Source organism: Atheta coriaria, unplaced genomic scaffold, assembly GCF_025399875.1.
Source record: "Atheta coriaria isolate IRGN ID8LTWV9N9 unplaced genomic scaffold, Caltech_Dcor_3.1 hic_scaffold_8_pilon, whole genome shotgun sequence".
Classification (NCBI taxonomy): domain Eukaryota; kingdom Metazoa; phylum Arthropoda; class Insecta; order Coleoptera; family Staphylinidae; genus Dalotia; species Dalotia coriaria.
In genome coordinates this window covers 4,856,228-4,882,135 of record NW_027045450.1, presented here as the reverse complement: position 1 = coordinate 4,882,135, position 25,908 = coordinate 4,856,228, and the positions used below count along the sequence as shown (strand labels likewise).

The 25,908-nt window shown below is 36.9% G+C and overlaps 1 protein-coding gene across 1 annotated transcript; it reads left to right on the top strand.

Annotated features, from left to right (window-relative positions):
* Positions 1 to 2: 2 nt before the first annotated feature.
* On the top strand, positions 3 to 11,734 carry LOC135797561 (protein O-mannosyl-transferase TMTC1-like). The gene is made up of 14 exons (XM_065309983.1): positions 3 to 326; positions 2,729 to 3,045; positions 4,575 to 4,752; positions 5,203 to 5,276; positions 5,334 to 5,465; positions 5,594 to 5,666; positions 5,843 to 5,946; positions 7,410 to 7,599; positions 7,866 to 7,987; positions 8,113 to 8,391; positions 8,452 to 8,595; positions 8,653 to 8,855; positions 9,534 to 9,672; positions 10,743 to 11,734. Exons 2-14 carry the CDS (start codon positions 2,783 to 2,785, stop codon positions 11,083 to 11,085), a joined length of 2,244 nt encoding a protein of 747 aa, XP_065166055.1. The 5' UTR covers positions 3 to 326; positions 2,729 to 2,782; the 3' UTR covers positions 11,086 to 11,734.
* The last annotated feature ends 14,174 nt before the right edge of the window (positions 11,735 to 25,908 follow it).

The following is a 25,908-nucleotide window of genomic DNA, read 5'->3' as shown; positions in this document are numbered from 1 at the left end:
GCGTCGTACCGGTCGGTCGGTGCAAGCATCCTACACGTTTCTACCGCCCCCGATAAAATAAAACACATTTTACATTTCATCACTGATAATAAACACAAAATTTAAGTTTGAAAATGTTTTTAGAGATGTTTAAGTAAAATTTAAATAAAATTATTGAGTAATATTTAATTTACGTAGTGTGTATTGTCGGAGGCGGCGTTTCCGGGTGCCATGCGGGTTCAGTGTCCTAGCGCGTTATCCTAGTCCTAGTTTTGTAGCGGTGTGCATTCGGACCAGTGAACTTTCACAATCGGAGTGACATTATCCATCAGATTTATTCAAATTAGGTGAATATTGTCTAGTATTTATGATAAATACCGTAATATATTTCCCTATTTACTCTAAAATCAAATAAAACCTTATTTATTTATGCGTGACATAACCTTAAATAACAAAATGCTTTTATGTGGCATTGGAAATATATTTTTGTGTATTTTTTGCGCGTATTGTGCACTTGTAAACTCAAAACGAGAAAAATTCGTAATGAAAAGCCTCCGCGTGTTTCCGTCTTCTTTTGGTTCTTTTTCCGCCGCCTCCCCCGGCTGCTGCTCGCACCGCAAGTTGTTAAACATGAAAGAAAGTCGCTTGAATTTGGTATTCCGAGTCCATCGTCCGTCGGAGTGCATTTACGAAGAAAGTCGGCCCTCCTTGCGGCCCCTTTTGCACTCCTGCCCTGCTCCTTTTTCGTTATGAAGACGGCGGTGGTGTGGTGGTGGTGGTGGTGGTGTCGTCGTTGGCGCGTCGACTTTAATGGGATAAGCCGGCGTTCGTTTTTCATCATTATTTGCGCGTTCCCTTTATTCGTCCTCGTTCTCGTTTGCGTCCTCGTCCTGTAAACGCAATATCCTTTGCATGGAGCAGTGTAAACTTTGATAAGTGATCTGAGTAATGTGATTTTGGGAATTATGAAGTGCGGACGAAGTGTTTGCCGATGGGTGGTTGGGTTGTTTGGGAGCTTATTGTCGCGCAAGGAAATGGGTTGGAAGAGTGAAACAAGGTTTTGTCGGCAGAAGTCGTCGGGAGATAAATGTCGAGACTTTGTGGAGTTTTTTGTTAACATGGGGTTTTTGGGAAAGTTGAGGTTTAAATCAAAATATTTTGAATTGGCTTACAATGTCGAAGTTTTTTTTTTGAACAATGTAAAATCTTTTCGTAAATATAAAAGTTTTTAATTAAAAATTCAATAAAAAAATTAATTATTAAAAATTATAATCTTAAATGGAAACATTAATCCTTAAAAGTTAAATCTGCGTTTTAACGCAAAAAATCACATAAAAACGAGAAAATTTTGGATAAAAAATGCAAAAAATGTTTAAAAAACATTAATGTACCAAATATAAAACAGAAACCTTTAGAATTTTAGGCTTTTTATTTTTATTTTTATAAAACATTGAAAAAATCATTAATTTTTAACAACTTTTTAAATAATTTATCAAATAATTGTTTTTTTAACTTAATATTATTTTATGCTCAATTAATACAAAATATTTTATTGATTGTAAAATATAAATACAATATTTTTAGCAATTATCTAGTTGAACAACGCTATAAATAATTTTTGCGCAGGTTTAAAAGCTACATAAACTTTAAACCATGCGCAAATATTGTTTCGATAAAAAATTTAATCATTTCAATTTTATAAAAATAAAAAGAACTAACAATTCAATTTGCTATTTTAAAAATAATTGGATTGTAAATTCCATATGTTGTTAATTTTTGCTTAAAAGCAAATATAAAAACAGCACAAAAATAATGTGAAACTTTGCGTTATATAAATTTTAACAATGCGATTACAGTTTTATATAAATATATAAATACATAAAGTTATTATAATTTAAACTTGTATTATAATTAATTAAAACTTATATAATACACACAGCTCACTATTTAATATTGATAAATGTAATCTGCTTATCTGTGACTGTTTTATGCAATAATTTAATCAATAATATTACTTAAGTTAATTAAATGTGGAATTAAATATAAAACCGCCTATTCTGCTCAAAATAAAATCAAAAACAAATTTTAATTCTAAAAAACTTTGAAGTAAATAAAATAGAATCACATAGAAAAATTTATACAGTTTTTCCTCGGGTAGTTTTCACGTTAGATGCAACAATATCCAACATTCAATTTTCTGATATGACCGGCTCAAACACACCGCATAAAAAGTGTAAATTTCTGCGCAAATGGAAGACGCAAAAAGCTCTCGTTGTGCGAAATATCCCTATTGGAAAAGGCGAAAGATAAACCGAGAGCAAATGGAAAAATTGGAATCAAGATTTATAGCATTTCGCCGTTCGGAGCACTTTTGTGCACTCCGGCGTGCGCACAACAAAAAAAAAAAACGCAGAAAAAAAACGCCAGCGCTTATTCAGCGCGAAACGCAAACAAACACGCGAGTTAAATAAAAATCCGTTACCGAAGGATCTCCAACGCCGCGCAATGGCCGGTGTAGCGCATTCAACACACAACATTCTGCCCGGCGCCTCCACACGCTACTACTGCAGGCAAAAAAAAACCTCCAGCGCCGGCACGTTTTTAATCAAAAAAACAAAACAACAGCGCGAGATTCAATTCGTTTTCAATTTTTGATGCCGCAGATAGAATCCACGTGTACATCTACAGTATTTTTAAATTATCCTTGTGAGGAAATTAAATCGATAACGCTTTTTATTTCTTGTTGCAGATAAAATGTGAATTCCACCAGGATAAAATAATTAAATGTGAAAATAAAAAAACTATGTGGAAGAAGAAATTGTCCGGCAGCAGGACAAAAGCGTCCTGGCCGCATTATGCGTTTGTGGGCGGCGTGTCGCTCGTCTGCTATCTCAACGGTCTGCATGGCGAGTTTGTTCACGATGACATTCCGGCTGTTGTCCTCAACAAGGACGTCTTGGCTGTGAATCCTTTGATGGACGTTTTCGACAATGATTTCTGGGGCACGCCGATGGCTGATCTGCATAGTCATAAATCATATCGGCCGTTAACAACACTAACATTCAGGTATGTTTAAGTTTGGTTAGGTTGCACAATGTGAGGTTATGTTAGGTCATGTTTGATTAAATTAACTTTTTCGTTTAATTCCCTTGAAAATATCGTTCGATAAATTGCCCCGCTGTGCAACACTCTCGAAAAGTTTTCGCAGGACTGTTGCCATTGTTTCGCGCAGGAAGCAAAAGGATGGCGTGTGCGCACATTTGCATATTTTCCGAAGGTTCGCCTCTGGTCGAGCGCGCCGCGCAAATGTAATTTGCTCGCCGGATCATTTTCGGGAAACTCGCAGGAATTTGAACAATTTTTTGCAGCGCAGGATAATTCATAAAAGACCATGCATCCGGTGTGACTATTTTTATTTTTATGTAGAGTTGCCCGGTTTAGTTTGGTTAATGTGACGGTAAAAAAATAACTAAACTGAAACAAAAGTTTTTTCGTCTGCAAAAAATAAAAACTAAAATTAAATGAGATTTAAGAGTTTTTATATTATTCTATAGTAAAATAATAGTCGGTGGTGTTATTCTACAGCGGTATTTTAATATTTTAAATTGTTTAATTTAAAAATAAAGAATAACGGGTGAAAAATTCGATTTTAAATTGTACTTTATTATGCGAGCACAAATTTATATATTTATTAACGCCAACTAAAAAAACACGCTGTTTGTAATCCTGGAAAGCCAAGCAAAATAATAATAATAATAAAAAAACCGTGGACGAATTCAATCATTCCAGCAGCGATTCGGAGATTTTCGCGGATTTTCCGCTGCTTTAATATTTATTTTTCATTAAATTTGCGAGCGCGTATTGTCGCAGACGGGCATTGTGCTCGCCGGACTAAAACCAATAATCCTTTTTCGCCCGTCCGGCCGCGCTCGCTTTTTTTGTGTGTTATTTTATTTTGCCGCCACTTTCCTCATCTTTGCGCGCGCGCGCGCTCCGCGGAAGACATAAATTGCGCATTCCGGCTTTTGTGGACTGTTTTATACGTCGCCCGTTGCATTGTATGTGCGTCCGAAACGCGTCGGCGGGGCGGAGAAGAAAAGAGACGAGGCATGCACGAAAATAAAATAAAAAAATAAAGGAAGACGTGCGAATCACCGGGCGATAAAAAAAAGTTATGGATTTGGATCTAATCCGTTTTGTGGCCTTAGCCACACGGTCACGGGGATTTGTCACGCGTTCACTTATCTTATCAACGTTGCCAACAATTGAAAATTTTGAGGTTAACTTAGGTTATGTCAATAAATGACAATCTAAGGTTATGTTAAGCATTTCTCTACATTTTTCTACATTAAATTCATTAAAATTAAAGAAATCTGTAAAAATATTACAGAAACCTGTAATTTTGCTACATAAAATATTTACAGAAACCTACAAAACATTTTTCTACACTACGTATAATTTAGTACTGAATAAATAATATACTTTAATGCCTAGACACATAAATACTTATACAACCCCTAAAACTACTATTTCTAACATGTTTACTTTGCCCTTTCTGTAAAATTAATTAATTTTGAAATTTATTTATTTTCCAGAGCAAATTACTTAATGGTAGGATTAAACCCCTTCTGGTTCCACCTGACGAATGTCCTCCTCCACACATTGGCAACACTGCTCTTCACGCGGGTATGTTTACACGTGGCATGTCTCCGGCCGGCATTTGCCACCCTCGCAGGACTAATGTTTGCCGTGCATCCGATACACACCGAAGCGGTAAGTTAAACTCTCTTACTCTTTCACCCCCTTTATTATAATAATCCACCCTAAATTACGCTAATATCTATCTTATTGATGTCATCCGTAACTGATGAAAGCGTATCTGATATCTCTATATCCGGTTGGTTTTGTTTCGCCCTGTGTTGACTGCGTTGTTCAACTTCGCGTTAATCCAATAACGAGCCACGAGCGAAAGACAGCCGAGTGACGCTTAGCGAAATTCGGCGGATTGACAGCGGGGCGCGCACGCTAACGGATATCCTTCGGGAATGCATCGACGACGAAGGATAACGAAGGATGTGCGCTTGTCTAACATACAATGTTGTGTTGTGTATTGTTGTGTTTCAACATTCGTGCGGAATTGTGTTTCTTGTTAAAGTTAGGTTATGATTCAAAAATATACAGGGTGTTTAAAATATTTAAAAAAACATTTTTTTAATTTTATAGGTGACTGGAGTTGTGGGGCGTGCTGATGTTCTCGCATGTGTTTTCTTTCTGTTATCACTTCTTGCATATCACGGGTAAATTTAAAAAAAATGTTTTGTGGATTTTATATTTATGAAAATATTTTTTGACAGTTCGGAAAAGTGTTATCTCTGGTCGAGTATCCTCACCGGCGGTCTGAGCATCCTTGCAAAGGAGACCGGCATCACCGTGTTCCTAGTCAACGTGATTTTCGATTTTTATCGAGGTTTTCCACACATACGCAGGTCCGTAATAAAATAAATATAAAATAGAATATAGAAAAGTTTAAAAGTAAACGCAATTTATAACATTCGTCGAGTTGATAAATGACGCTGGGGATTTCGGTGTCCTTTTTTATGATTTTGCTCATCAGGTCGAGCCTGGACGTGCGATGGTCGACGGAAACGCGGCAATTCGTCAAGCGCACAGCGATCGTCCTTACTTCGGTAAATAAACACTCACGCACACAGACACACACACATGCATACACATGAGAATAATATTTTTTTCCTCGCTGGATGTGTGTTTGTATGTATGTGTTATGTGTGAGTTCCCAAAGCTCGTTGTCGAAATCCCGCCCGGATGTGTCGAGTCCTGACGCCCTCTTGTATTTTTCATGCAGTGCGGAATTTTGATCGCGATCAGATTGGCGCTGCTGCAGGGTTCGTTGCCGAGATTTTCCCAGGGGGATAATCCTGCCGCGTTTCATCCGTCCCTGCTCGTCAGGTCAGTATAAATTTATATCATCTATAAACTTTTATTTTTTGCGAGAGTTTTACTGAATTTTGAACAAAAACAAAAGTACAGTGATTGAGTTGCGGTATAAGAACAGAACGTAGGGTTTTCTATGTTCGGTAGTTATACTATAACTCAAAAATGTGTTTTCAATCAATTTTTACTTTTTTTGCAAAAATTTTACTCAATTTTGAACAAAAAACAAATTACAATGATTGAGTTGCGGTATAAGAACAGAACGTAGGGTTTTCTATGTTCGGTACTTATACCGTAACTCAATAAATGTATTTTTTATAAATTTTTATTTTTTATGCAAAAATTTTACTCAGTTTTGAACAAAAAACGAAATACAATGATTGAATTGTAATATAAAAACAGAACGTAGGGTTTTCTATGTTCGATAGTTATATTTAAACTCAAAAGTGTATTTTCTATCAATTTTTACTTTTTATTGCAAATGTTTTACTCAATTTTGAACAAAAACGAAATTACAATGATTGAGTTGTGATATAAAAACAGAACGTAGGGTTTTCTATGTTCGATAGTTATATTTAAACTCAAAAATGTATTTTCTAACAATTTTTACTTTTTTGCAAAATTTTTAGTGAATTTTGAACGAAAAATAAAATACAATGATTGAGTTGTGATATAAAAACAGAACGTAGGGTTTTCTATGTTCGATAATTATACTGAAACTCAAAAATGTGTTTTCTGTATATTTATATTTTTTTTGCAAAAAAATACTGAATTTTTAAGAAGAAAATGAAAACATCGATTGTGTTGTGATATAAAAACGGAACGTAGGGTTTCCTATGTTCGGTACTTATACCGTAACTCAAAATACGTGCTTTTTATGTTCAAAAAGTACATGGAAAATAAAAAAGTTTTTATTAGGTCTAAGTAGGCAAAATAAAGTACTGAATATAGTGGATATTTAAAGATTTAAAAAATTGAAAGGAGCGGCATAAAAAGCCCGAATTATGATGCTAATGTCGTAGAGGGCAGCAGCAAATTTGCATGAGTTTCGCGTCTCGTAATTTAAGACGTTTTATGGCACTGGCGTACGCGAAATAAAAAATACAGCAAAAAATATAAAGGTCCTCGGCGCGCACGAAAATCTTTTATTTAAGGACGCAGTTCTGGAATTCTACAATTTCAACATTTCCACAATTTCTTCCGCTCCGCGTGTCCCACGCGATGTGAAATAAAAATGCCGCTCGTCCTTGTTCCGCGCCGAAATTCCCCGATGTCCCGAAGATGCAATTTGTCAACGTGCAATATTTAAAATTTCATTTTGAGCGCCCGGATAACGCGTGATGCAACATTTATCTCTGCGTTGGCATATGCACCCCAATTGCACTTGTTTCGATGGGGGTTGTGTGGGTGGTGGGCGCCAGAAGGATAAATCATAAATGTGTGTGCTCTGCTCTCTTTTTTTGCGTGCTGGCATGCAGGATAATGACGTTCTCGTATCTGGCGGCCTTCAACTGGTGGTTATTGATCTGCCCGGCGAACCTGTCGCACGACTGGCAGATGGGCTCCGTCCCGCTGGTCACGCACGTCGCCGACGCGCGGAATCTCGTCACGTGCCTCTTCCTTGCTGCCGCCGTCGCGCTGCTGGTGAAGAGCGCCGCCGACGCGGAGGCACGTATAATTATCTCGCACGCTTTTATTGCCGCATGAAATTAAGTTATTTGAGGGATTCCAGGGGTTTTTTCTTCTTTTTTTGCGTGTGCACGGTTTAATTACATAATTACACGTTTTTCTCATTTGTTGATAAGTTTATTTATTATTTGTGAAGGTATTATTAGCTATTAAAGTTTATTAAATTAATTTTTCTTAAATTTTTACTTTTTTTTTTAAATTTTTAGCAAAAAACTAAAATAAAACTTTAATTTTTTGATTTTCAGAAACAAAAACACGTTACTGTTGTTCTTGGTTTAGTCCTCCTTGTTCTACCATTTCTACCAGCAACGAATTTGGTGGTAACTGTTGGATTTGTTATTGCTGAACGAGTTTTATATATTCCAAGGTATTAAAAAATATTTTTAAAATTTTTTAAATCCGATTAAAACTTTTAATTTTTTTTAAAATTTTAATGCGTTTATGTTTAAAACATGAAAAGTTGAAAAAAAATAATCACGTTATAATTTACAGCATAGGATTTATTTTACTGACGGTAAACGGATTTCAAACCTTGTGGTATTCGTCGATAAAACATCGCCAAACTTTAGCCTCCTTCCTGCTGCTACTGATCGTCGCGCAAACGTGGCAGTGTGTGGCGAGGAACAAGGATTGGCGGTCGCGTGAATCCCTGCTCAGGGCCGGACTCCGCACATTACCGCACAACGCCAAAATGCACTATAACTTTGCGAATTTTCTCAGAGACTCCGAACACAACGAAATGGCCATGGCGCATTACTACACAGCATTAAGGTGTTAAACTTTTTTTATTTTGTTGTATAAACTACTAAAATGGCGTCTACTTCTTATTAGGTTATGGCCTACATATGCGTCTGCACATAATAACCTGGGCACTCTGCTTAAAACACAAGAAGAAGCCGAAAAACATTTTCTTTTGGCTATTAAATACAACAAGGATCATTTGAACGCACATTATAATCTCGGACAATTATACAGGTAATTAAATGATAATTAATTTGATTTTTAAGTGAAATTGAATTTTTTTTGTAAAAGAAAAATGAACAGAACAGTGGAATCCGAGAGGATGCTCATGAAATCCATTTCGATCTCGTCAAATTTCACTCTGGCGTATGTCGAACTCGTGAGGCTGAAAGGACCTAATGACAGAAACATTGCACAGCTGCTGAAAAAACTCGTCGGGCTTTCATCCGACCCTGACTATGCGATTATGTATGCTCAATGGCTTCAAAAGCGAGGTGAGTTGTTTTATTTTACATTTTTCGTATTACCCACGTCAAAATACAATTTATATTTCAAATTTTACCTAATTAACTTTTGTATTTTATAAATTATATTTTTTCATTAAAAAATAATAAACTGAAAATTAAATTTTGAAAATTGTTAATAGTTTTGTTATTAATTAATTTTTAATTAAATTTCGTCATGTAATTGTTGCACAATTAAATTGTCTTTTTAATTATTAAATTTTATGTTTGTACAACAGTGAGTTCGTTCGTAAATTGATTTTAATTAAAACTAAGTTTTAATTTAAACTTTTCAAACTCTATTTTATTCATTAAATAATTAATAATTCTTGGAAAACTTTCTCAAATCACTTTATATAAGCCCAACTACACTATATTCAATAAATTTTGTTGATAAATATTTAAATTTTAAAAATTAAGTTTTACGCAAAAAAAAATTAATTAAAAATTACTCTGACGTTATTAACTAACTAATTAAATTACCCGTCAAAAGTGTTAAAAATAAGTAAAGAATCTTCCGATTCAATTTTCATTAATATCAAATTTTCTCCAAAACTTATCCGACGTTTTACCAACGAAAAAAAAAACTCATTTTTCTTCCCGCGCCCAGCTTCCGGGCCGCCGCGCAGTGTTTTTCATGTCACGACGTGTTCCCTATTGTTTTCGCAGGTAATCAGGCGCTCGCCCTACGGCACTACCTCGGCGCGCTCTCGGCGTATCGATCAAATTCGGCGGCGGCAATGACGGGCGCCGGCGGCTGCCTGCGGCGCATCGGCTCGCGCTCGCGCCTCCTGCAATTAATCACCAGGTGAGTGAGATCGATAATCCATCTTCGCGCACTTACCTCCAGGCATACAGCGGCAAAGAATCGCGGCGCGATCTTATCGAGATGGAGCGTGCCACAATATTTTGTTCGAATTTATTAGATATCAGCTCGTATCAGGCCATATCAGAGTGGCGGCGGCCGATTCAACACGTCAGCTATAAATTACACTGACGTTTATGCCATGGGGGAATTTTTTTGGAATTTATTATGCATTAAAAACAACAAAAAATTATTATTATTTCATATAAACATAGAATATTGGATTTACTATGTTCGAAACTTGTACTTTAAGTCAAAAAAGGAAATTTCTTGTTCTTTTTTTTATTTTTTGCAAAAATTTTACCTAATTTTAAGCGAAAAAAAAATTACAATGATTGAGTTGTGATATAAGAATAGAACGTAGGGTTTTCTATGTTCGGATCTTATACCGAAAGTCCAAAACTCTGTTTTTTACTAATTTTTATTCTTTGCAAAAGTTTTACTGAATTTTTAACACAAAAAAAATTACAATGATTGAGTTGTGATATAAGAACAGAACGTAGGGTTTTCTATGTTCGGATCTTATACCGAAAGTCCAAAACTGTGTTTTCTACAAATTTTTATTTTTTGCAAAAGTTTTTCTGAATTTTTAACGAAAAAATTACAATGATTGAGTTGTGATATAAGAACAGAACGTAGGGTTTTCTATGTTCGAAACTTATACCGAAAGTCAAAAACTGTATTTTCTACAAATTTATATTTTTGCAAAAGTTTTACTGAATTTTTAACGAAAAAAAAATTTCAATGATTGAGTTGTGATATAAGAATAGAACGTAGGGTTTTCTATGTTCGGTTGTTATACCAAAACTCAAACAATGCGTTTTTTATAAAATTTTCTCGTGTTTAAAGTACTGCTTAGCGCACTTGATACTTAATATACGATTTTATCTCATTTTCACTAAAAAATAATAAAAACAAACAAAATAGCTTACTTATCTTTTATAAAACATGTTTCAAAAATATACTCCACGTAAGTTTTTAATAAAACGTTGCAAACATAATTTTTTATGTAGATTTCAAGCAATTCAGCGTTTAAAGCGTGGAGAACCCTTGAATCACCCGGATGTATACCTCCAAAGATGGTACTTACAACACGAGCTGAAAAAACACGCCGACGACTACAGTCTACACACACCCACACACAAATACAACCCGACGTCGTCCCATTCACCGCCGCCGAGCAAGCGCATAAAAAACATCAAGAACAACATCAAACGTAACAAGACAATGTTCGGCAAAAACGCGCACAGCCCTCACCTGATGAAGATCACGAAAAACTGCGACACGGCTGGCAAGCACGACTTTCAGCGGATTTTTGTCACCGCAACTCCGACCGCCGCCATTCCATTGTGCTAAAATCCACTAAAAACCCGCAAAAAGTTTTCGTATAATATAAAAGTAAAAAATACAGGTTTCAACTTGCAATAAAATGGACCAAAATGCATGAATTAATTAATTTCGAACTGGAAAAAATAATTACATTGATATTTCGGTGATTACTAGTGGTGATTGTTTGCGCTGGTAATTAAAAAAATAATTTTAAAATAATCATTTGAGTTTTGCGTCACGAAAATAATTAAAACCTCAAACGAATTTCAAACACGCATTAATTGGTTTTAATTATTCATGATGGCGCGATGCGGCGCGCGATTTTAATTAGCAATGAGTGAGTGTTTGGCCGGCGCCGCCGCCGCCCCCCCACCCAGCCGCAAGCGCTCGAAATCAACTCGTTACTGTATTTTTCACAATAGATATTATATTGTAATGAGTTCATTCTGCTTTCGAGGATATTTATTATTTACGTTGTTATTGTGAACGCATAAAGCTAATATAAATCAAAAGCGTTTTATATATTATATGCAGTCGCCATTCGATATGATTGAAAATTTGTTTGCGAAAATTTTTGGCAATTTTCATTGCGGCACGCGACACTATTGGAATTGTACAAAAATGTATATATTTTTGATATTTACAAACTCGTTAAATAAATTTAATTAACAATAAATAAAAATTTTATTATAAAAATTTTAATACGGTCCTGTTAATTAACAGATCCGTATTTATTTTTTTAAATTTTTTATTTTTAGTGAATTTTATTTTTTACTTCCTTCCTAATTTTCCTCTTCCGGTGAGTTTTTGTTGTTTTTTCTTTTCAGGAAGAAAAAGCCGAAGCAATCAATGTATTTTCAGTGGGTTAACCGCAAATTGGCGAAATTGAGGATTCGAAAGACTGTTCCACAACCACGTTTCCTTAGTCCTTCCACTCTGAGTCTAGTGAGCAAACCGAGCACCGAAAAGCGGTCGAGAGGTCTTTAATATTCAAGCGGCGTTCGACTTCGTTTCTTCTGCTAATAGTCGACGGTGCGGCACTTAAGCCACCCCCGCAACCAATGCGAGCAGAAACACGTGAACCACCACCGCAGGACGAAGGTAGTAGCGCATTGAGTAAGAATCCTTACACATCCACATCCGCGTCTTGACGACCCGCGCCCAAGTTAAGAGAGCGAGGGTTTCGGTTCGGAGCGCGATGAAAACAAATAGAAAATCGATGGGTGATTTTCCAACGTTGTACAAATGTTGGATTCACGGTGTAATTCGACTAGTTTCAAAACACAAATACACAAGGGTGAAAGGATGTTGGTTGCGGGCTTCGTTTTTTTCAGTTTCAGGAGTTTTCTTGTGGTGGGTTGGCAATCAAAGGTAAGTGCTGTCGAACATAACCTCACATTATTTGACATAACCTAATATTATCTAAAATTATCTTCAACTCGACCCAATTTAACGCGGTTAAGGGCTAAATTAAGGGATAAACGGATTAGGATGAGTGAATTATACAATTTAAACAAAAACATGCCATGAAAGTTTAAAACAAAGCCTGAAACAACAATTAACAGATCCGTATTAAATTTTTTAAATTTTTTATTACGTAAAATTTTAATTTGAAGAAAATTAGTTTAAAATTATGTTTTTTTTAAATTAAAATTTATTGTTGTGTAATTTTTTACAAATTTCAGGTCCGTATTAATTTAATTTTATTTTTTTATTACGTAATATTTCACTGCGAAGCAAATTAACCTAAAAATTATGTTTTTATGAACCTAATTGCAATGCGGCGAGATTTTTTCAAGTTCCAGGTCAGTACTAGGCGTGTTTTATGAGAACAGATCCGTATTAATTTTTAAATTTTTTATTACGTAAAATTTTTATTTTTCGGAAATTTATTTAAAAATTATATTTTTTTGAATTAAATTTTATTGTTGTGTTATATTTTTCAAATTTCAGGTCCGTATTAATTAAATTTTATTTTTTATTACAAAATATTTCACTGCAAAGCAAATTAACCTAAAAATTATGTTTTTTATGAATCTAATTGCAATGCGGTGTGATTTTTTCAAGTTCCAGGTCAGTACTAGGCGTGTTCTGTGAGAAAAGCAATAGAACGCTTACTAAATCACTCTAATTACATCTAATTACACGTCGCAGAGGCGTTTCGTACATTTCGCGCTTGTTTTATGTAGTTTTGCGGCCGGCGATGTGATAATTTACGCGCGCGCGTTACGTTTCTGGAATTCCCGCAGCTATTTGTCGAGGGGCGGCGGGCGCCGGCGACGGCGACGTCCCGACGCGCGCGCGATAATTACAAAACGTATTGCGTGCGCGTGCACATTACAAACATCGGGACGATTGTGCGGCATTAGCGTCGGAACAATCGAAAACTGAATGCGAATGCAAAAACACAAAACTTGCGGATTTGTAAAAGCCGGAGCGCGCATAACAAGCCGACAAGTCGACAATGGGTGTCATGGGTGTGTAGATAAACATCGCGGTTAATTAAAGTTAAATTAAACTCGGCATGTTTAGAAATTTTATTCTTTCATCTATGGTCTAAGTCACACAATGTGAGAATAATTATATTGTAATCAAAGAAAAATTTAAAAAAAAAATTTTTTTTTTGTGTTTTTAGGGATGATAATGTGATAGTTCGGTCCTGTGTAGACATACTTACATAATCAGGGTTATTAGACTGTTTCAATTTAAATTATTCAGTTTTTCGTCGACGGGGATGATTTCGTACGCGAGATGCTCGCAAACAATGAGCGCGAATATGACGTTAACAATGATTTAGCGCTGCATACGCATACGCCATGGCGGCGGCAACGGCGGCAACATTATGGAATGAGAGGTTGAGGGTTGAGGTGGGGGATGATGGTAGCGCACAGTGGTGGTGTGATTAACGACGGCGTTAACTATTCGTTAGCGCTCGCGACTTGGCAAGCGTTCAAAGCGAGTGTGTGGAAACAAAACAAACAAAAAAGCGCGACGAAAATTCCTCCATTTGCATGTTCGACTCGACACCCCCGCACGCTCGACAACTAACATCAAACAGGAGAGGAGTCGGAGATGCGGAGTGCGCGTTGCGTTTTGGTTTTGTGAATTTATGCCCCGGCCGAAGATATACGGACGCAATCCCGACGGAAATTAGTTTTAGTTCCCCGGGCCGCACGCGCCGCCCACCGCCAACGCGTGGGTGCATTTGTTGTACCGCACAAATTTATCGCTATTCGGGGCCTGGCACTCATCATAATCACATCGACCTAAATTATATTTCCAAGAAAAAAATTATTTAAAAAAATAAATCCGGATCTGTTAAATTCCAGGACCGTATTTATTTATTTTTACACTTATGTGACGATGATTTCTAATGGCGGTTGTTTAAGAAAATTCCAATTCCAAAAAATATATATTTTTTTTAAATAAATCCGGATCTGTTAAATCCAGGGCCGTATTTATTTATTTTTACACTTATGTGACGATGATTTCTAATGGCGGTTGTTTAAGAAAATTCCAATTCCAAAAAAAATATTTTTTTTAAATAAATCCGGATCTGTTAAATCCAGGACCGTATTTATTTATTTTTACACTTATGTGACGATGATTTCTAATGGCGGTTGTTTAAGAAAATTCCAATTTCAATTTCAATTTCAATTGTGATCTCCAATTCGCATTCGGTATTTCGAGATCGTGTTTAGCGTCCACAATAAAATTTAATACACTGCTCGCAGGATATCAAATCCTTGCGAATTCAGCTCGCGCAACCATTTAAAAACGGATTAGATATAATGGACTATAAAACCGTATCGACGCGTGCATAGCGTCGGTTTTTTTACTTTTATATTGTTGCTGGATTGTTCGTCCTTGCGCCCTGGCCATAAGGACATATTACCCAAGCGCATACAAGACATTCCAAATGGAGATATACGACGTACATTAAAAATGTAATTGGATACATCCAATAGTATCAAATTTTCTACCAAGGATATTCATCATTTTTGATTTATTGAGGATTATTTTTAGCAAAATGGAGGAAAAAATTTTTTTTAAAGTCCATGCCTGTTTCATTATCTTCGCGCTAATAAATCAGTAATTATCGTCGTTTGCGCGCATTTTTCTTCGCGTCCTGCGTCTTCGCAATGAATTCGCAACGTGACAGTGATCCTTGAATCCTGCGGGATTCGAGCGGTGTGTGCTGAAATATTCGGAACCTTATCATTATTATGCATTCCTTTTTGTGTACTTCTTTTTTATTTTCCACCGTACATCAGCGGCGCGTTGCCGTCTCGTCCTGCGGAAAGGATGATTTATCTTCGCGTGTCTTGCCTGATCTTCACGCAGGCACACACAAAAAAACGCGCCGCGTCCTCGCTTTTTTTATAAATAGCTAAATATTTCACTCCCGCGCAGTTTTGTTACGGAATAAATCTATTTTAAAACGTCTTCGGCTTACAAATAAAAACTTGTTAACATACAGTGTGTCAGAATCTATTAAAACATCATAATTTTTTATATATAAAATAAAAATTATTAAAAATTCTAAGAAATTTTTAATTTGAACGTTAAAATTGCGTTTGCGACCATGTTACTGAAATATTATCACCGCCAGCAGCGTCCAGGATGATTGGGGGTGGTCGATGGTGGGTGGTTTTGTGGTGGTATGCCTGCGAGTGGGCGTCTCGCGTTACCTAGCCGGGTGATTAATCGCCGAAGGCGGCCGCTCTCCGGGCGCCCATTATCTGCAGTAAATATATTGGAAAATCGGCTTTCGCGTGCCGGCCGGCGGTGTCAATGCGGCCGACCGCCAACCCTGCATCCCCATACCGCTCGCGCGCCGCCCGATGCGATCGATATTAGTAAATATTCCATCCACAGCCACCCCCCGAATCACTTTCTATTTAGGAGGCGATTTCTATGCACAGGCACTCGATTAATGTCTCACACCTTGTCATAGTCCCATGGGCATAATATCCAGGGATGTATTTATGAAAAATATAAATTTTAATATCAAATAAATAAAAATTTTCTTTTTGAGTTTTTTAACTTTTTCTCAAGTAGATATGTATTGTTAATGATGCTTTTTGAGTTTTCGCATGGTTGTCAATTTTTCTCAAGGAATCCAACGAGGATATCTCTTGGAAATCTTGCGCAGAAGACTTTTGAACCTGCAGGGATTTGAGTTCACGTCCGCCGGCACTCGAACACGATCCGTGCATCCATAATTTAAGTAACGAACGAGGTTAAGCACACACTCACCGGTCGCGATATCCTTCGCCTTTCTTCGTCCTGCGTCCAGGATTAGATAGCGACTTCACGACGACCTCTCGATGTTCGGCCAGCATCCTCGGCTATCAATTAATAAATCAATAGCTGAGCATAGCGTTTGAATAGAGGGCGCTGCCGAATAATTGACCTCCGATCCTTGATTACACCCCGACGCACACTCGCCACATTTGCGGAAAATCAGGACCATCAATATCCGAATATCACCCGAGACGGATTGGTGCATTGATGCTAGCGCACACATTCCCGCATTTCACATTCCAATCCTCCTCTGATCCAGATCCTGATCCTGATCCGGTGAACCGGAGTGCACGTGCTAGTGCGAAAATCAAACATTTAGAATTACCTTTCGGCACTTCGGCACTGATGTGCTTGTTTTCGTTCTCCTATTTTCCTATTTTCGTGTTTTGGGAGGTGGATGTGTTGGTTGTTGGCGGTTGGGGTTTGGCAAACATCAAAACCGAAACAGCGGCACGCCGCTGATTCAAACGAGTGGCGATGGTTTTGTCGACCGCCCACCCCCGGCGGACAACCCCCGGCCGGCCGCGTAATTGCCCCCTTTCGGTTTGAGCGGCGGCCGGCGGCGACCACAGTCGACAAATTAAGTCGGACGCGTGTATTAAATCGCGTTTTACCTGCCCCAACGGCTCGGCACTGCCGACCAACATCACTACCGCCACCGCCGCCACCACTAACCGCCCTCGAACCGACGACTTTATTGCGGGGTATTTATAGCACGGGCGGGTTTTAATCAGCGCTGGCGTTCAAGAGATATCGATGCAATGGGAACTGATAACTGTAAATATACACAGTGTATCGGAAACGCATAAAATTGAATTAGTTTTGTTTTTGGTTAAACTACAAACCAGGATAATACGAGTACATACATCACACAAAATAAACTAAATATATTTTTACAGTTTGTTTTAATTAAATGGAAAAAATAGTAAAATATTCACAAATTTGAGGTTTTTGTACGTTTGTGACGCTTTCACGCATTAACCGCTGAACCAATTTAGATAAAATTTGGTGAAAAGACACTTTTAATAAAGAATAAGTAGTTAGGCTACTTTTTATTGCAAACACATAACGCAAAGGGCGTAAAATAAGGGATGAAAGTTAAAAAAGCAAATAAATCATATTTATACTTAAATAATTCAAATAAAAATGACATTACAGTGCATTATAAACATTTTTAACTTCTTTAAATTAAAATTAAGAATCTTATTATGAAGCCAGCACAAAATAAATCCTAGAAACAACAAAATGATTAATTAGGTCACTTTTTATTAAAATATTTCCTGGCAAAACAGCCGCAATAGTTAGGTGCAAATATTTTACTCCCATTTTCCACTTCACCGAGAATTTACTTTAAACTATTCATAATTTCTCATTATGTTAACTAATAATTACATTACCCAAATTCCTAGCTTAATTTCACAGAAAGATGTCACGTGTTATTTCAAGCTTCATAGTCGCATAGTCCGCGCCCAGCATCCCGACCGTATCATTATCATTCCGCGACGTCTCTATTTTCTTAAACGTCGAATTGTTGCGAAACTTTGAACAAATATTATCACAGCGCGTCTTTCTTCTCCACGGCGGTTTCGCGGGTTTCTTGGCGCGGAATTTCCCAAAATCAACATCGCATCTCGTCCTCGAATCGTCTATCACAACACGCGACGTGGAGCACATTCCTTCTCAACTGTACTGCTTATTCAAAAACCATAATTTAAATATACAATGTGTTGCTTTACAGAAGAAAATTGTTTTTGAATTGTATGTTTATAAGTTAGGAATAGCGGTCTAAAACCATGTCACATGTGATTTTGTTATGTTTTTGTGTTTTACTTTAATAACCACTAAGTTTAAAATATTAAATATTACAAAAGTTATAACAAAATTAAATTTCTTTAATTAAAAAATCGTAATTTTTTACTTTTTACCATATAAAATGATAAAAATTATAATAATTTTAAATTATTTTATTGAGTTGTATAGAGAATTAATTATTAAATAATTTGACTAAAAAATCAATTTAATATCTCAATTAGTTTATGAGTTATTCAATAATAAACTTTAAAATCTAATATTTTTCTCTTTTAAGACCGTTATTCTTCACTAGCATTAAATATTTATAACCATACTGTAGGTAAAAATCACTGGTGATTCTAAAAGTTTTGAAGCTTTTCCAGATGAGCTTTGTTCCTAGCAGGTTGACGAGTTGGATGTTATGAGCGATGTGATATGAGCGTTCGAGCGCAGCGCCAAGGGGCGGCGCAAGTTTTGACGAATCTTTGCCCGACTAATTAAATTCTAGGTGAGGCGCTAATTTATCATATTACGCACGCGAAACTTTACTTCCGCACACAACTTTTGATTTCGGCGGCGTTGTCATTGCGATAATAATGATAATGTACGAGATAAGTTCAGTCAAAAGTTGAAAGTGTCTAATTCTGCTAATTTGCCTCCCGCAAACCTAAAATAATTAACAACAAACAATATACTAAGTGTTTATACAAACATTTAAAGCGGTGTAAAACACAGTGTAGGTTTAAATCGAGTTTCTGTCAATTTCATTTTTGCGTTGTCGTTTTTAAAACAAAGACAAGAGAAAATTGAATTTTTGCCCGCGATGCGTATCGAACAATAGCTCATTCTTCACGCGCGGAGTATTCATTCACGGCAAACATTTCGCACAATACAAGATTGAACATCGTGATTACCGTGGTGCGATTTTAGGTTATGTCTGTACTTTCAAAACAGAAATATAATTTCCTCATTAAACACTGAACAAACAACGCGGTAACTCATACAACTGCAAAGTTTATTCAGTCCGTGTTTCGATTTCAAAATGCTCGTCCTGTTTACCTTCCTTTTTTGAGAGGGGTTACTTTTTGTCACTTCTGGTAAGCTAATAAGACACCCGATAGAAACGGACAATTCATCCTGATAGAAAGATCCTACCTACCTGCGCCCGAGTTATCCCGGTTATCCTGGATATTCTGGATGTCCTGGCGCCCGTCGAGGGAATTAATCGTGTGCACGTCCTGGACCGCTCGAGTCCTTGTTCAATCGCGGTCGGTCAGAGATGTAGGTGTGCGACTCGCGCGTCAGATATTGTCCGGCTTTGGGATCCCAGGTAGAGATTTACTGTGGTTGCAATTTAATTATTTTTCCGTTGTCCTGTTAAAACGGGGGCGGTGTGTGTTTGGGGGTTGGTTGAACAGACGCAATAAACGCAGTCTGGCGCAAAACAAAGGACGGCAAAGTTTTCGATATTGATATTACGTTGGCAAGCTTTGTTGTACAAAAAGTGGGAGTGCCACTAGTGCACGTTGGGGAAAAGTTTATTAAAAACTAGGATAACCAGAGTACGATTGGTTTTTTCGCAGTTTTTGTGGAAATTTTCATGTGGGTGCATATGATATTGCGGGTAACGTCAAAAATCAAAATGGAATCAATGCTACATCAAATGGAACATCAACTTTAAAGCAGGATATGCTGGTAGCTTGGATTAAAATTAAAAATCAGAACTACTAAAATTCAATTACAAAATACATATAGATTATTAGTTGAGGAACCAAAAAGTATTTTTTGCGTGTTGGCTTCTGACTTTCAATTAAATACTTTCAATAAGTTTTCTTTTAATTTTAATTTTTACAAAAACAGCCACTTAATTTTGTTTAATTGAGAAGATCTGTGACATTTTGGTATATCAACTTCATAACTTCAAAATTTAATCAAAATCTGGCGGGAATTTTATAGTCTATGCCCATTTTTGCGTTCCTAATAACACACACCACTGATTCCCAGCAATCCTCGACAAAATTTTCTGGATTGTTCAATGTAAAATTACATTCAACACTTTTGGGTATTAGGATCGCAGAATATGCAAGTAGGCTGCTAAATTAATTATTAAAACTTATAGTAACACCCAGTGGCGGTGTACTTTAGTTTCTCATAGACAGATGGCAACTGTGGTAATTTTTAAATAAATTTTGGTACGTTTTGAATTGAAAATTGATTTTAAAGTGTCCTACGACCGCAGTAATGCATAATGATAAGCCATACTGCGGCTGTTGCTCAAATGTGCCCTATTAAACAATATATTTAACAAATACGTCCATTATCAATTTAAAATCAATTTTCAGTTTTATATTACACTAAAATTTATTTAAAAACTGCCACCACGGCCATCTGTTTATGAGTAAACAAATTACGCCGCCACTGGGTGGTACAATAAGTTTGATTAATTAATTCAACAACCTGCTGGCACATGATGCGATCCTAATATTGAGAAGAATTTTGGGTATAAATTTCATCGGATTTCTCAACAAAATTTGGTCGAGCAACTGCGCTCTATCACATATGCAGTGTGTCTGTGTGTATGCGCGCGTTTAATTTCGACTCGAAAACCAATGGTAAAATTAGTTTGTATTATTCGGATCGCAGAATGTCGAGGAGGCTGAAAATTTTTGCGGGTATTTCGACAAAATTTGAATTGTTCGCGTTCAGTTTTTTTCCCTGGATCGGCTAATTTTGTGGTTTTTGGGATTTTTCGGGCGAGCCCAACGTGGTAAGACAACCATTTGCCCACCAAATTATAGGTAGAGAAATTCTGCATACAATGCGTACTTAATTTGTTGGATTAACCCTGAAGAAACCCACAAAAATGCCCTTTCTGTTTCTCTCGATCGGCTGATTTTGTGGTTTTTGGGATTTTCCGGTCGAATCCAACGTCGTAGGACAACGGCTCGCCAACCAAAGTAAAGGTAGAGAAATTTTGCATATTATGCGTACATAATTTGGTGGATTAACCCACGGAAAGCCCACAAAAATGCCCTTTTTGTTTTTCTCGATCGGCTAATTTTGTGGTCTTTGGGAGTTTTCGGGCAAACCCAAGGTCGTAGGACCACGGTTTGCCCATCAAATAAAAGTAGAGAAATTCTGCATGTAATGCGTACTTAATTTGTTGGATTATCCCTCGGGAAACACACAAAAATGCCCTTTTTGTTTCACTCAATCGGCTAATTTTGTGGTTTTTGGGATTTTTCGAGCGAACCCATCGTCGTAAGACAACCATTTGCACATCAAAGTAAAGGTAGAGAAATTCTGCATATCATGTGTACATAATTTGTTGGATTAACCCTCGGAAAACCCACAAAAATGCCCTTTTTGTTTTTCTCGATCGGCTAATTTTGTGGTTTTTGGGATTTTCCGGGCGAACCCCACGTCGAAGGACAACGGTTCGCCCACCAAAGTAAAGTTAGAGAAATTCTGCATATAATGCGTACATAATTTGTTGGATTATCCCTCGGAAAACCCACAAAAATGCCCTTTTTGTTTTTCTCGATCGGCTAATTTTGTGGTTTTTGGGATTTTCCGGGCGAACCCAACGTCGTAGGACAACGGTTCGCCCACCAAAGTAAAGTTAGAGAAATTCTGCATAAAATGCGTATATAATTTGTTGGATTATCCCTCGGGAAACCCACAAAAATGCCCTTTTAATGTTTCTTGGTCTGCTAATGTTCGGTATTTTCGACCAGAAATTAAACGCGAACAATTCAAATTTTGTCGAAATACCCGCAAAAATTTTCAGCCTCCTCGACATTCTGCGATCCGAATAATACAAACCAATTTTACCATTGGTTTTCGAGTCAAAATTAAACGCGAGCATTCACGCACACACACGCACACACACTGCATTCGTGAACGAGCGCATGTGTGTGTATGTGCGTGTTCAATTTCAGCTCGAAAACCAATAGTAAAATCGGTTGATGTTATTCGGATCGCAGAATGTTGAGGAGGCTGAAAATTTTCGCGGGTATTTCGACAAAATTTGAATTGTTCGCGTTTAATTTCTGGTCGAAAATACCGAACATTAGCAGACCAAGAAACATTAAAAGGCATTTTTGTGGGTTTCCCGAGGGATAATCCAACAAATTATGTACGCATAATATGCAGAATTTCTCTACCTTTAATTTGGTGGGCAAATGGTTGTCCTACGACGTTGGGTTCGCCCGGAAAATCCCAAAAACCACAAAATTACCCGATCGGGAAAAACAAAAAGGGCATTTTTGTGGGTTTTCCGAGGGATAATCCAACAAATTATGTATGCATAATATGCAGAATTTCTCTGCCTTTAATTTGGTGGGCAAATCGTTGTCCTAGGACGTTGGGTTCGCCCGGAAAATCCCAAAAACCACAAAATTAGCCGATCAAGAAAAACAAAAAGGGCATTTTTGTGGGTTTCCCGAGGGATAATCCAACAAATTATGTACGCATAATATGCAGAATTTCTCTGCCTTTAATTTGGTGGCCGAATGGTTGTCCTACGACGTTGGGTTCGCCCGGAAAATCCCAAAAACCACAAAATTAGCCGATCGAGAAAAACAAAAAGGGCATTTTTGTGGGTTTTCCGAGGGATAATCCAACAAATTATGTATGCATAATATGCAGAATTTCTCTGCCTTTAATTTGGTGGGCAAATCGTTGTCCTAGGACGTTGGGTTCGCCCGGAAAATCCCAAAAACCATAAAATTACCCGATCGGGAAAAACAAAAAGGGCATTTTTGTGGGTTTCCCGAGGGATAATCCAACAAATTATGTACGCATAATATGCAGAATTTCTCTACCTTTAATTTGGTGGCCGAATCGTTGTCCTAGGACGTTGGGTTCGCCCGGAAAATCCCAAAAACCACAAAATTAGCCGATCGAGAAAAACAAAAAGGGCATTTTTGTGGGTTTCCCGAGGGATAATCCAACAAATTATATACGCATAATATGCAGAATTTCTCTACCTTTAATTTGGTGGGCGAATCGTTGTCCTAGGACGTTGGGTTCGCCCGGAAAATCCCAAAAACCACAAAATTAGCCGATCAAGAAAAACAAAAAGGGCATTTTTGTGGGTTTCCCGAGGGATAATCCAACAAATTATGTACGCATAATATGCAGAATTTCTCTGCCTTTAATTTGGTGGGCAAATGGTTGTCGTACGACGTAGGGTTCGCCCGGAAAATCCCAAAAACCACAAAATTAGCCGATCGAGAAAAACAAAACGGGCATTTTGTGGGTTTCCCGAGGGATAATCCAACAAATTATGTACGCATAAGATGCAGAATTTCTCTACCTTTAATTTGGTGGGCAAATGGTTGTTTTACGACGTTGGGTTCGCCCGGAAAATGCCAAAAACCACAGAAATAGCCTATCCAGGAAAATAAAGTGAACGCGAACAATTCAAATTTTGTCGAAATACCCGCAAAAATTTTCAGCCTCCTCGACATTCTGCGATCCGAATAATACAAACCAATTTTACCATTGGTTTTCGAGTCAAAATTAAACGCGAGCATTCACGCACACACACGCACACACACTGCATTCGTGAACGAGCGCATGTGTGTGTATGTGCGTGTTCAATTTCAGCTCGAAAACCAATAGTAAAATCGGTTGATGTTATTCGGATCGCAGAATGTTGAGGAGGCTGAAAATTTTCGCGGGTATTTCGACAAAATTTGAATTGTTCGCGTTTAATTTCTGGTCGAAAATACCGAACATTAGCAGACCAAGAAACATTAAAAGGGCATTTTTGTGGGTTTCCCGAGGGATAATCCAACAAATTATATACGCATAATATGCAGAATTTTTCTACCTTTAATTTGGTGTCCGAATCGTTGTCCTAGGACGTTGGGTTCGCCCGGAAAATCCCAAAAACCACAAAATTACCCGATCGGGAAAAACAAAAAGGGCTTTTTGTGGGTTTCCCGAGGGATAATCCAACAAATTATGTGCGCATAATATGCAGAATTTCTCTATCTTTAATTTGGTGGGCAAATGGTTGTCTTACGACGTTGGGTCTACGTATCTTTTACATTAAAAGCGATAGCTACCAACGAATTCCTGATTATGAAAGATTGGAAAATTCTCTATCAGGTATATATATAAAATAAGTATATTCCCATTAGTAAAAGGTCAAAAAACATGACTAAAAGTGCTATAAAGTGACATTTTTCAATTTTTGCCCATTTTCTTCAATCGCGAATATCTCGTAAACTAAAAGAGATAAATAAGATCTGATCGCAGCGTCTTAATCTACGGACTATGCTCTATAAGATAGGATAGTTAAAACGAAATTCTGAAAGATAAAATTTTTATTTTTAAGAAAAAAAATGCCAAGGGGGGGGTGCTTGATACTTTTTCTCGACGATTTTCAAAAATTAATATCTCTGAAACTAAAAGCGATAGCTACCAACGAATTCCTGATTATGAAAGATTAGAAAATTCTCTATCAGATATATATATATATATAAAATAAGTATATTCTCATTAGTAAAAGGTCAAAAAACGTGACTAAAAGTGCTAAAAAGTGACATTTTTCAATTTTTGCCCATTTTCTTCAATCGCGAATATCTCGTAAACTAAACGAGATAATTAAGATCGCATCGCAGCGTCTTAATCTACGGACTTTTCTCTATAAGATAGGCTAGTTAAAATCAAAATCTGAGAGATGAAATTTTAATTCTTAAGAAAAAATTGCCAAGGGGGGGGTGCTTGAGAATGTTTGTCGAGGATTTTCAATAATTAATATCTCTTCAACTAAAAGCGGTGGCAACCAACGAATTGCTTATTATGAAAGATTGGAAAATTCTCTGTCTGGTAAAAATATAAAATAAGTATATTCCCAAAAGTAATAAGGCCTAACTGGTCAATGTTAAACAAAAATGTCACTAAAATAATCGATGTTGAATTAAATTATCTATCAATTGTTTAAATATTACCTTTTTTAACATTTACCGTTTAAGCCCCATTTGCAATTTTAATATAAAAATTAGATTTAACTTACCAATAGAGCCTTAATCTATAAATGTGTTACTAGTTTTTTTTTCAAGCTCATTATAAAACCTCATTTTGATACTAAACAATAATTGAAACAATTATATATCAATTAATAGTTAATACAACTGCTGGTTTGGTTTTACCAAGAGTCAACGCAAAAGTAGAATTGATTTAAACTGCATTAAAGTTTCGCGCAACATAAATCTGGTTCGTTACAGAATTGTTCGGTGTTGTTTCGAGTGTCACGCATACGACTCCGAGTGCTAATACGAATAAGGTTATGTTCCATTCTAACCTGTTTCAGTAAATCCCGCGCTTTAGTCCTAACCTCATTTCCTTTTAGATCGCGATGATGGCCGAGCGGTAATGGACCGCAAACTATTTCCACCCTTGTTCGCATTTTCGTACGGCGCGCGTATTGTGAGCGGAAATGTTCAAAACTAACTTTGGCTGTGCATAAACTACGCCCGCAAATTGTGCCGCCGCCGCCGCCGCCGCTTCATCATTCCTCGACGGACAACCCCATGCATGCCGAATGAATGAATGAATGAAACTTTATTCATGCATCGCTGGACGTTAATACGCATGTCTGCCGATATTAATGTTAACACAATAGCATAAACTCAATTCAAAATGGCGACACATTTATATACGAAAGCAGAAAAAATTTGATATGATATTTCGAAAAATGTCGGCGTTGTATTCCAAGAAACTACTTGATATTCCTAG

What these genes read in the sequence shown, in the direction of transcription:
- LOC135797561 (XM_065309983.1), top strand. Translation starts at nt 2,783, where the DNA reads ATGTGGAAGAAGAAATTGTCCGGCAGCAGGACAAAAGCGTCCTGGCCG. An exon ending in ATCCGATACACACCGAAGCG is followed by an intron (nt 4,753 to 5,202) that starts GTAAGTTAAACT and finishes TTAATTTTATAG; the next exon opens with GTGACTGGAGTTGTGGGGCG. An exon ending in AATCTCGGACAATTATACAG is followed by an intron (nt 8,596 to 8,652) that starts GTAATTAAATGA and finishes TTTTTGTAAAAG; the next exon opens with AAAAATGAACAGAACAGTGG.